Genomic DNA, 13,164 nt, shown 5'->3' with positions numbered 1-13,164 from the left:
TACAATCAAATATATAGACGAAAGAGACAAAACTAGAGCATTATTGCGTTTTTTTTTTTTTTTTTTTTTTGATATCAAACTTCCAAAAATTGATGGCAATTGGTCCCCTTTATTAAAAAAGTATGTCTCGTGTATCTCGAGAAGTCTTTAACATTCTAATTTTTTTTTTTTTTTACAAAAATAAACGATATTCATTCATTCAAATTGATATAATACTTCGATACAATACAAATTTAAATTCGCTAAAAATAAAAGGGATGAATCTGTGAACAAACTCACAACATGCATATCAATAGCATAAAACGGCAAAGTATCTATGCCTACAAATATGACTAATATGACCAGTGGCTGAGCCACATTTGGCTATCTGTGGGCTTGTGCCCCCACTAATTTTGCAAGGTTTTTTCATGAATACATATTTTTTTTGACAGAAAGAAGCTTATAGCTTTTCATTATTAATCAAAGTAGAAATACAATGTGGGATGTTAAGATGAACATTTGTATAGTGCTTCCTTAGCTAAACTATGAGCAGCACCATTGGCTTGTCTCCTAATGAAACTCACATTAGAGTGTACTAAATCGGTACCTAACAAATGTCTACAATCATTAATTATCACCATGAAATCAGAGACACCGTCCTTTCCATATATGCTATCTGCCACTATTTTGGAGTCTGTTTCGAAGTCCATGTGCACCATATTCAGCTCTTTTACCCATTGCATTGCATCTAGCAGACCCATGGCCTCCCCATGTCTTCATGAATACATATATATTATACTTTTTTTTTAGGGAACATATATATTATACATATGTGTTATTTATTTATTTACTCAAAAAAAGTTTGATTGGAGCCTATGAAACAAAAACGTTTGCTCTGCATCTCCCCACATGAACATTTTTTATATTGGTTTCATTTTCCTTAATTAATATTATATATTAATGTAATGTTATATTATGGAAAAATTTAAAGGTTTTGCATCAAGAGGGTTATCAATCTTTCTATTAAAATTACAAAAACAAACTTTGTTTTTTATTTGTCATTTTGATCTTTAAATGTAACTTTAGTCGGTTAATTTAATCCTTATATATATATATATATATATATATATATATATATATATATATATATATATATATATATATTCAATAGTAACAAAAGAAACATTTGAAAATGTGTTCATAATTTTGATAAAATTCATCAAATATTTTAGTGATAACACATCACACGTTTAGAGACCAAAATGACTACTCCAAATCAGTATCAGTCTCTAAATTATTATTGTACATTGGCGTTTAAATTGTTTAAGATGACCCTGATATAAAATTAGAATTAGGTTTTCAAATTATTTAAAATGACACTGCTACAAATTTATATATATGGTGCCTCCACTACTCAAAGTTCCTGGCTACGCCACTGAATATGACTATATTCAAGTCTCCGGAATAGTCATGTCTCCGAATCTGCAACGTTGACGACACCAAAATCATTGTCTTTGATCGGATCTGCACTTGCTCAAAGCTAATCTTTCAACCAGAATCAAATAAACACCGCACTAAGACGGGAAATCAAAAATACACCACACAGAGACAGGAAATCAAAACAAACAGAGTCGTGCAAAGACGACGAAATCACAAAAACAAACGAAAGAAAACAGAAAATATGTGAAATCACTTATTCAATTAGGATAGAAGGAAAAACAACTCGGAGGGATGATTTTTGGGTCAAAATTGACCCTCTGACAAGACGAAGAAGAAGAAGAAGAAGAAGAAAAAAGAGTGACGGCTAGGGTTTGAGAAGGAGAGAATAGAGAGAAGGAAAGCCTGCATTTTAAGACATTAATTTTTTAACATTCTAAATTAAGATGTCTGTTTTAAAAAGTAGAATATTTTAATTTACAATTTTTTTTTAGAATATTCTACTTATTAAGATTCATAAAATTTACTCCCACCATGTTTAAAGAGTGTATTAAAGATACGGGAGCATATCTGCTCCAGTGACTGGAGAGTCCTGTGGGATCTCAGTCACTCATTTTATTTCATTAGACTCTATGAAATCATTAAAAAACAATTTAATGGCTGAAATTGTCACTGGACCAAGTGCACTGCCACGGGAGAGAATCCTTGCCCTATATTAGCCATGTTAGTCATGTGAGATCGTGCTCATTAACTATTCCCACCATGTTTGTCATTCTAAATGTGTAGCAGCCCCATTTTTGTCTCCTTTCTTTTAAAGTGTACTATTTATGTCTTAAAAATAAAGTAAAAGATTAAAAATATTTTTTACTAAAGATTAAAATTGTTATGAATATTATAAATAAATGGATGTTATTATTGGGATATCGGGCGATATTGTTGACATATCATATCAATGTATTTCTCTATAAATATAACTCATTTATAACATAAATGTACATTTATGAAATACTCACTCTTGTTCTATTAAAAAAGGTTCATTTATTCAAAAAAAAAAAAAGGTTCATAACGGATTATTATCACATGATCACGGAGTATATTTTAAACAACTGAGAAATTATATGCAATCGTTTTTTTTTTTTTTAGAAATGAGAAAGTATGCAATCGTTCTTGACCTATTATTTTGTATTGATGATTTTTTTTTGAGGGGATTTTGTATAGATGATTAAAACCATATTTTTGAAAATTCATCAATTAGAATCAAATCCTTATATATTTTTTTGAGAGAAAATCAAATCCTTATATAGATACATTTATGAGAATTGTATTTTATTTTATTTTTAACAAACAAAAATGATATATATTAACAACTGTAGTTTACGCCGCACAAGGCGTGCAAAAGGGAGACTACACAAGAGTATTTACAATCACATAAGTGCTAAACAAAACAGGGCACCATCGAAGTAACAAAACATACAAAAGATTACAAGTGGACGCCCATACAGAGGAGCGGATGATTCCATCAGTCATAATAGTTGTATGTAAAAGTTGCATGTTTTGACTTTAACCAAGAAAAAGATGTCGGTTTACCTTTTCAATGAGAATTGTATTTTATTAGTGTATTTGTTTATTCCATATGAGGCTCATGCATCCTTATACAATCAATTTTTCAAGCCCGATGATTTTATTTATGTCTATTCCTTACAGCGTATATGATTATTTTATTACAACTTGATTTAAAAAATAAAATAAATAAAGGGGTGTATATGGAGGTAATCATTTTGATTCGGTTTTACCAAACACGATTACAATAATGTTTCAAAGTGCTTGCAATATTTTGAAATTTAATAATAAAATAATTGTTTTGATTGAAACAAATCTTTATATTTAAATTTTGTTTTTTTAAGAAAAGCTTTACATTTAAATTTGTTTCCAAATATTATTGTACATACTTTCCTTTAATTTTTCTAAAATCAAAGGATCTAAATTATATCAATTGGTTATATATATATATATATATATATATATATATATAGACACACACACACTTATTAACTGTAAAAAAGCTTATTATATTAAGATACTAGTTGGAGATTATAACTCTATGTAAGATAGTGATTAATTTGTTATTAATTATTTTCTCTCTTTCTCTAATTAAAATATAAGACTGACACTTTTTGTTTGTTTCTTTGACTTGCAGAATAAATATCTCTATGTGAGATATTAATTGATTTGTTATTAGTTATTTTTTCTATTTCTCTTGTTAAAATATAGGGAATGTTTTTTTGAGGAAAAAAAAATATAGGGAATGTTAACGAGTGTCTCTGGAGCACTTGTTTAGTAGTTCAAAGAGGAAACATTTTCTTTAAAATTGTCTATTCAACACATTGAACCTTCAAAAAGAAACTTTTTTTTTTACATAAGATGTATAATTTTTCTTTTTTAAATCTTTAACAAGGGTCCTTACTCCCTCAAAAAAAAAAAAAAAACAAGGGTGCTTATGACATTTCTTAGAGTAACCCTAAAATATAAAACTAGTACTTTTTGAATAAAATAGCTGGCAATGAGAGTCTAAATCTATATTCATGTTTGATGTCATCGGTGTTGTTTTGTGTTACAATTTTATACTATGCTCTTTACTATTTTTTTCATATCAAATTATTTGTTCTTTTTTATAATACTAATACAACATTTTTTATTCTTTTTCATTAAAATATTTTTGTTTATTGCATTTCAATCATCTAGATACTTCACAAACAATCATTTAGTAATTTAAATATATTTTATCATTAAAATTAACAAATTTAATCATTTTCTAAAATAACCTTATAAAACTAAAAAAAAATATACTTAATTTAAAAGGGTGAGAGTACATTCAAAATCCATTCACGTGAGTATCATAGATTCATAATCATTCTGAGACAAAGTATCATAATCATCCTGTACACCCTCAAATTAAACTCTTGCATGTGAAATAAATTAAAAAGACTCACATGCTTCATTGATGCCCATGTACCGATGGTGTTCCTATCACTTTTTACTTTTTACAAGACTTTTCTTACATTTGCTTTTAATATTCATTGCTTTAGTTAGTAGTTTAAGATTGATTGACTATCTCTATCACTTTTTAACTCATGCATGATGCATCCTTGGTACGCTATTGACCAGATCAACGAATTTGGTTCCAGATCAACGAATTTGGTTATATTCGTTTGTTTTATGTTATTTTAGAATATTAAAAAATTAAGAGTTTTTCTAATCAATGTCCTTAGGGTAATGGTTAATGAATCTACAAATAAAAATTTTACTTTGAAAATATAAAATGTTACTTTTGATAAAGTAATGATTACACTACTTTTTTCATAAAAACTTACTTGTAAAGGCCTGTTTGGTTTGGCTTCTGAGAAGCAATTCTAGCCCAAAATCAATTCTCTACGGTGCCAAAAGCAATTCTAGCCAAAAACAACGTGTTTGGTTCAGCTTTTCAGAATTGCTTTTGTCCTCCAAAAGCAATTCTCCATGAAGCTACAAATCCTAGCTTCTAGCTTTTCTAGAATCAATTCTCCTTGAACAACGTGTATAGGTTTGTATATTTTATTATTACAACACGTTATTTTACTTTATTGCCCTTTATCAATTCTCATTCTTTATCAATTCTCCTTTACCTATGTCTATTTTAGTAATTATACATTCAAAAGCAATTCTACATAATTGCATCCAAACATAAATCATTTTGTTTAATCAATTCTACATAATTGTATCCAAACATAAATCAATTCTCTCAGAATCAATTCTGTCAGAATCAATTCTATCAGAATCAATTCTCTCAGAATCAATTATATTCAAAGCTGAACCAAACGGGCACAAATGTTTAACCATTGCCCTTGAGACACCGGTTAACATTCTCCAAAAATTAATAATTACTTTTGAATATTTAATTAAGTCTAAAATATTTTAACAAAAAAATTGGCTAAATATTCAACATAGTTATTAAAACTGCCCGAATTAAATTAAAAGTTGCTATAATATAATAGAAAAATTATATTTGTACAATAATTTTTAGTTAACTCTTTTAGAACAACATTTTATTCCCTCTGCTTTTGAAGCAAAAATAAAACATAAAAAAGGGAGAGAGAAAGAGAAAAACACACAATATAAATATGAAAAATAAAATTGTTTCAAAAATTGCTTATAATCGTAGTTATACAACGATAGATAATAGATAATCGTAGTTAAATCTAGATCATTATATACATGTGAATAATTTAGCAATGATACGATGATGCATTTTCTATCATGGAAAAATTAGACACCCTTCCTATGACGACTAAAAAATCGAAATAATGCTCTAATTTGGTAATATTCGTTGAACCAATTCTGACAATGTGAGATACCTCTTTCAAAAAAGACAATGTGAGATACCTACTCTAAGTATTGAAAATTGTATGATTTTGAATGTCGTTTATCAAGTATTGATGCATTCACCATTATTATAAATACAAAATGAAATATATTGAATTAGGAGCGATGAAATTATTAGTAATTAGAGTCTATCATAAAAAATCATTAATATTACATTGAAAAGTAGAATGAGTCATTATTATAGGACGAAGGGAGTAGTATTTTTATTTATTATATCTCAATTAACTACATATATATATACTTTTTCAAGACATATTTTAGTCGATGAAACTCGGGGTATCCAGGAATGGTGAGGGAGAAAAATGAATAGAAAAGTGGAAGAAAAAATACGAGGGAGTACGGGGGGAGAGTCAAGGAGGTCGGTAATGCTAGGAAGCAGGAGTTGGAGAGGGTGAAAGAGGTAGCGGTGAAAAGTGAAATAGAGAGGGAGGAAAAAATTTAGGTTGTTGGGGAGGGTAAGGTGTCTAGGGTGCTTAGAGAGGAGACGAAGGGGTTGGAGGTTAATAACGTGAATTTTCCGCCGCTTGGGGGGGGGGGGGGGGAGTATGTTGGAGTAAAGCAGCCGAAGGTGGGTGAAGGGGGCGTGGAGAAAAGGAGCTTTATGTCGACATCTGAGGACTTGTCTTGGGCATCAAAGGGGATGTTGGCTAGGATTCTGAATGGTGTGACCATTCTGGTGTTACAACAAACAACTTTAGATGTTGAGTTCCATGACTTCAAGGTGGCACCGTTGGGAGGTGATCGAGTGTTCTTATATGTGTTGGGATTGGAAGCGGTGATGGAAGTCAATAATAATGCGGCAGATTTTTTTTGTCAATTTTTGTACGATTGCCGACCGTGGTCGAAGGATAGTGATATGTTGTATGAAAGAAGTGCTTGGGTGAGGTGTTATTGGATTCCGTTACATGCCTGGAATATCTTTTTTTTTTTTGATGATGTTGCGTTGGTATATGGAAGATTGTCTTATGCTCAAGGAGGTAATTTGGTGCGCCCGTTTACGTTGGAAGAGGTTAAATAGGCTGTCTGGGATTGCGATAGTTTTAAAAGTCCTGGCCCAGATGGAATAAATTTTGGTTTCATTAAAGATTTTTTGCATGAGTTGAAAGATGATTTTATGAGATTTTTTTATGGAATTTCATAGAAATGGGAAACTGACAAAGGGTGTAAACTCGACGTTTATTGCCTTGATTCCAAAGGTGGACAACCCCCAAAGGCTTGCTGATTTTCGTCCCATAGCATTAGTTGGTTGCATGTATAAGGTGTTGGAAAAAGTACTCGCGGATAGGTTAAGATCTATCATGGGTTTTGTTGTGTCAGATACTCAGTCAACCTTTGTTCGTGGTAAACAAATTCTTGATACTTATTGCTAATGAGGTGGTTGATGAAGTTAGACACATGAATAAGGAGTTGTTATTGTTTAAAGTTGACTTTGAGAAGGCTTACGATTCCGTGGATTTAAATTATTTAAATTTGGTGCTGGTAAACATGAATTTTTCCAACTCTTTAGCGTAAGTGGATAATGGAATGTGTAGGAACGGCTACTGCATCAGTACTTGTCAATGGGTGCCCAATGGAGGAGTTTCCTATAGAGGGGGCTCAGACAAGGGGATCCTCTCTCTCCGTTTCTATTTTTATTGGCGGCTAAAGGGTTTGATGTTTTGATGAAGGCATTGGTCACAAATAATATGTTTCATGCGTATGGGGTTGGAAGGCAAGGGGAAGTCAAGTTGTCTCATCTTCAGTTTGTTGATGATACCATTATTATTGGTGAAAAATGTTGGTTGAATGTACGTTCGATTCGGGCTGTGCTCTTATTACTTGAGGAGGTGTCGGGGCTGAAGGTTAACTTCCATAAAAGTATGCTGACAGGTGTTAATATTCCTCCGACATGGCTGTCAGAAGCTGCTACAATTTTAAATTGTAGAACTGTATCGATCCCTTTTATATATTTGGGGTTACCTATTGGTGGAGATGGTAAGAAACTCAGTTTTTGGAAGCCTGTGGTTGATCGAATTATTGCTCGATTGTCGTCTTGGAATAATAAGTTTTTATCTTTAGGTGGTCGCCTGGTTCTTCTGAAGTCTATCTTGTCCTCTCTTCCGGTTTACTTTCTTTCTTTTTTTCAAGGCCCTTACTTGTATAATTTCTTCTATTGAATCTATTTTTTTTTAAATTTTTTTTGGGGGTTGTGAGGTCTCTAAAAGAATAGCTTGGATAAATTGGGATTCTATTTGTTTACCTGTGCACCGAGGTGGATTGGGGGTTCGGAGGATGGGGGAATTTAATTTATCTCTGTTAGGTAAGTGGTGTTTGAGGTTATTAGTTGAGAAGGATGGGTTGTTGTACCATATGTTAAGGGCTCGATCGGTATGGGGAGGAGGGGGCCGAATACAGGAAGGGGTAAGGCACGCTTCTGCGTGGTGGAGAATGATTTGTAACGTGAGGGATGGGGTTGGGTCGGGAGTAGGAAGTTGGTTTGATGACAATGCTAGGCGGGTGGTGGGTAACGGTAGAAACACTTTCTTTTGGACTGATAATTGGCTGGGTGGAGCCCCCTTTAAAGCTTTAATTCAGTCGTCTATATGAGTTTTTATCAGTGCATAAGGAGTGTTCGGTGGAGGATATGACGAGATTAGGGTGGAGGAAGGAGGAAACGCTTGGGGGTGGAGGAGACGACTGTTGGCGTGGGAGGAGGAGAGTGTGAGGGAGTGCTCTGCTTTGTTGAATAACGTTATTTTGCAGGATAATATTCAGGATCATTGGAGGTGGCTACTAGATCCTATACACGGTTATTCGGTTCGTGGGACATATCGTTTCCTAACATTTGCTGATGAACCGATGGTTGCTGGTGAAAACAACGACGTTTGGCATAAGCTAGTTCCTACTATAGTTTCCCTTTTTGCTTGGCGTCTTCTTCAAGATAGAATTCCGACAAGATCAAACTTGGTGAGACGACATGTTCTTCAACCTGATGATAATTTGTGTGTTGGAGGGTGTGGTAGCATTGAGACAGCGGATCATCTTTTCATTGGTTGTGATTTATTTTGGATTGTTTGGTACTTAGTCTGTCAGTGGCTTGGATTTTCATTTGTTTTTCCTGGATTCATTATGGATCATTATCTTCATTTGGTGGGCATGCCGCGAACTACTCATTCATATTTAAAGGTTATTTGGCTTGCTTGTGCTTGGGCAATATGGAAGGATAGAAACAACCGTGTCTTCAAAAATACGGTAATCGATCCTCACATTATTCTTGAAAAGGTGAAGATGAATTCCTTTTTATGGTTATCTTCGAATTATGTTCCATTAACTTTTGGTTTTCATGATCGGTGGAGACATCCACTCCTTTGTATGAGTTTCATGTAATTATATTTTTGTCCGGTGGTGGCATCCTTTTGATAGGTGCCTGCTCTTTGTAACAGATTTTGGGTGATTCATCACTTTTAGCACACCTTGTGCGGGGTGAATCACTTCTCGTTTGAACAATATATTCCATTTTGATTTGTTCAAAAAATTACAACTTACACTTCTTCACTTTCCACGCACATGGCCTTGCGGTTTGTACCTGACTTTGGATGGAGAGTGAGTGGCTTTTTTATACAATGCGAAGAAAAGTGTCCAGTTGGTGCAAATTTTAAATTTGAGGGATTCAAAATGATTTACAATACTAGTATCAGTGTAGATGTGTAAAGTGAAGGGGATTCAAGTGCATCCCCAAGTAATATATATATATATATATATATATATATATATATATATATATATATATATTGTTCTGGACCGACCCAAAAGATCTTTGGCCCATTAACTTGGGCCCAATATCTTTCAAAGCCCAAACCCCATGTTTGGCAATATTGCTTGCAACACACCTCCTCCCCGCAAGGGGGGTGCAGGAAGCAAACGAGATCGGTTCAAAAGAACTCCAACGTCTCTTTGCACATTCTGCACGTTCCCGCAATAAACTCTCTAGCGGTTACACTTCCCACGATTTCGTAAATGCCAGGGTCAGGTGTGCCTCCTCAACGGCTCTACGGCCTCCACCTCTATAAATAGGGGACTCAATGCAGTCCCCAAGGTAGAACTTTTTCTCCTTCTAAAACCCTCATTCTCTGAATCTCTACTGACTTGAGCGTTGGAGTTCCTGTAGGTACACACCCCCCATCCGTTCCAACAAGCATTCCAACACATTCTACCACCGTAGCAACCACCGCATCCAAAGCACCGGCAGTCACCTTCTGGTCAGGTACGATCAATGGCGCCGTCTGCGGGAAATACATAAGCTCCCCTGTTTTTATACCCCTAAAAACCAAAGCTTTCCATAAAAAACTACCATGACTACCAACGGTGCTCATTTCCCAGTTGCGAAGTGAGGTGCACGTCCTTCAACAGGATGGCATGACATCTTGACCTTCACCTGTGGAAACAAACAGGGAGGAACTAACTCACATTATTCCTCTCCAACAAAGGCCTCTACAAGGTCCCCCGCGACCTACGGAGACACCCGAGGATGCCACACTAACCAGCATCCTCGTCGGTAACCTGATCCGCACGGTTCAACGACAGACATCGTTAATCGAGGAACAGAACCGACGCTTGATGGATCTAGAGCAGGCGCGTCACATCGTCCCCACCAGGTGAACTCCTTCCCCAACACATAGCAGAAGGGGAAAGAGCCCTCATAGGCCCCGTTCTAGATCCCCTCGGCGCTCTGTAAGCACCAGATCTCCGAGCTACACCAGGAGGTCATCAAGGAGATCACCAAGAGAATCTCCCCCTAGGCGATCACTGCCAAGACGATCTCCCCCAAGGAGATCTCCCCCGTGAAGATCCCCGCCTAGGCGAGGCAGAAGCTCTTGGTCTCCTTCCGATTTTGAGGACACTCGGGACACCCGCTACGACCGTAACGCTTATGGTCCGTTCACGTGACGCATCTGAGAAGCTCCTATTCCTCGCGGACTGGAAAAGCCTCCGCAAATGGACTCATATGACAGGACGACCGATCCAGATGAGCACATCAAGAACATCGAAGCAGTTCTCATTTACAGGTCGGTGCGAGGCGCCGTCAAACGTAAGCTCTTCGTCACCACTTTGAGATGATGAGCGGTCACGTGGTTCAAGAACTTAAGGAGAAACTCCATCGACTCATGGAGCGACCTCTACAACGAGTTCACAACCCACTTCACGGCTTCAAGGACGCAGCCAAAAACGGTGGCATCCCTGGAAGCCATTGTTCAAGGAAGAAGCGAACCCCTATGAGACTACATCGAGAGGTTCAACAAAGAGGTCGTCCAGGTACGAGACGCCAACGAGATGATGAAGCTATACCTCATCGCCAAAAGTCTACGCGAAGAGACCGACGTGAAGAAAGCTGTTCTCTTAGATCGCCTAAGGACCCTTAACGAGTTCCTAGCGATCGCAAAGATCTACATCGCCTACGAAGAGGCTCTATACGTGGACAACCCCAACAAAGTCAGGAAGGAGGAACCTGCTGCCGAATCCTCCAAAAAGCCCTTCCACGAGAAAAAGAAGGAAGGCAAAACTACTCGGGAAAGCAAGAGGCCCAACGGCCACTTCACTGTGTACACTCCTTTGGCCATGTCCTGGGAGAAAATCCTCGCTGAGATCGCTATAGCTGATTTGGCAGAGGTTGGCATCAAGCCACCAAAGCCTCCATCTCAGGAAAGGAAAGGGATCGACAAATCAAAATACTGTCGGTTCCACAAGTGCCACGGACACACCACCGACGACTGCATTCATCTAAAGGATGCCAATGAACTCCTCATCCAGAGAGGACGGCTCAAGCAGTACGTGAAAAATCCATAAACAGAAAGGAAATCACCATGTCCGTGGAGCACCTCGACGATTTCCCAGACAACGTAGAAATCACCCCCTACTCATGCACCTGGGAGCAGTTCCCCACCGCCAATATCATCACTGGAGGAACGCTGAACATCTCCACGGGAAGCATGAAAAGGAAATTTGAAGAGCTCATGAGCATCAATGCAATGACTCCCTCTAGTCGAGGAGGAAGGCCACCCTTGGCGTTCTACGACTCCGAACTACCTGGTGGGGCTTCAAATTCCTCCATTCCTTTGCTCGTGCGAGCATCGATGGCCAATACAGATGTCCGACGAGTCCTGATAGGCACAGGGGCCTCTTGCGACATCATGTACACCAGCCTGTTCAAAACTCTCCAACTAACAGAGAAAAACCTTTCTCCCTACGTTGGGGATGAACTCTACGGCTTCAACGGCTCGTCCACTCAACCATGGGGGTACGTGGAGCTACTGGTCACCTTCGGTGAAGAGGAGGCCAAGAAAACAATAAAGGTCCCATTCTTGGTGATCGACTGCCCTTCTCTCTACAATTGCATTATAGGGAGAACTGGGTTTGCCCAGCTAGGGGCCACATGTTCAACCGCTCACCTGAAGTTGAATTACCATGCAAAGGATGACATCATCGCCTCCCTCAGCGGAGACATCGAAGCTGTAAGAAGATGTTTCCTCCAAGCCAACAAATCCCAAAGCTCGGTTTCCCAATCCAGCAAGCCTGCTGAAGACAAAGGGAAAGCTGCTGCGAGCCCTTTGGAAGCCAACTTGGTCGAACTTGATCCCAGGTTCACCAAGGAAGACATGAAGGAACAAAAATGGGAGAAGAAGGATCCGTTTAACGCGAAACTTCTTAGACCTGTTCCTGATGGTGAGTTCGAGCTGATCCCTTTCGGAAGAGACCCCTCGAAAAATTTCAAGATTGGCAAGGATCTCCCCGAACTTATCAAGAGCCAGCTGATCGCCTGCCTCAGGGAGAACGCCGACCTATTTGCTTGGAGCGCGGCCGACATGCCCGGAATCGACCCTAGCGTCGCCTGTCACCAGCTGACGGTAGATCCCAGAGTTAGCGTTGTAGCCCAGCAACGTAGAAAGCGGTCTCCTGAAAAGTCAGAGGCTGCAGAAAAAGCTGTAAAAGACCTCCTCGAGGCAAATTTTATTTCTGAGGCCAAATACACTACTTGGCTCTCCAATGTTGTACTTGTCAAGAAATCTAATGGAAAGTGGCGTATGTGTGTTGAATATACCGATCTTAATAGGGCCTGCACTAAAGACGCATATCCTCTTCCTAACATCGATAAACTCGTAGATAACTCCTCCGGCTATAGACTTTTATCCTTCATGGACGCCTATTTTGGGTACAACCAGATACCCATGGCTGAAGAAGATAAAATGAAAACAGCCTTCATGACCGAATCAGGGAACTATTACTACAATGTAATGCCCTTCGGTCTGCGAAACGCGGGGGCTACTTATCAACGTATGATGAACAAAGTCTATG

The 13,164-nt window shown here is 37.4% G+C and overlaps 1 protein-coding gene and 1 pseudogene across 1 annotated transcript; both read left to right on the top strand.

The window, feature by feature from the left end:
• Positions 1-6,436: 6,436 nt before the first annotated feature.
• Positions 6,437-8,007, top strand: LOC146930847 (uncharacterized; annotated as a pseudogene).
• Positions 8,008-8,458: 451 nt separating this feature from the next.
• Positions 8,459-9,201, top strand: LOC146930846 (uncharacterized). The gene is made up of 2 exons (XM_085707609.1): positions 8,459-8,533; positions 8,578-9,201. Exons 1-2 carry the CDS (start codon positions 8,459-8,461, stop codon positions 9,199-9,201), a joined length of 699 nt encoding a protein of 232 aa, XP_085563735.1.
• The last annotated feature ends 3,963 nt before the right edge of the window (positions 9,202-13,164 follow it).

Source organism: Medicago sativa, chromosome 4 (genome assembly GCF_051527215.1).
Source record: "Medicago sativa cultivar Bolivia chromosome 4, Bolivia_mono, whole genome shotgun sequence".
NCBI classification, from domain to species: domain Eukaryota; kingdom Viridiplantae; phylum Streptophyta; class Magnoliopsida; order Fabales; family Fabaceae; genus Medicago; species Medicago sativa.
The sequence above is the reverse complement of the archived record's forward strand: the minus strand, read 5'-3'. Positions and strand labels throughout refer to the sequence as shown.

Excerpts from the sequence above, each read along its gene's own strand:
- LOC146930846 (XM_085707609.1), top strand. The coding sequence starts at position 8,459 with ATGACGAGATTAGGGTGGAGGAAGGAGGAAACGCTTGGGGGTGGAGGA. Across the intron at positions 8,534-8,577 it reads GTTGGCGTGGGAGGAGGAGA|GATAATATTCAGGATCATTG; the intron begins GTGTGAGGGAGT and ends GTTATTTTGCAG.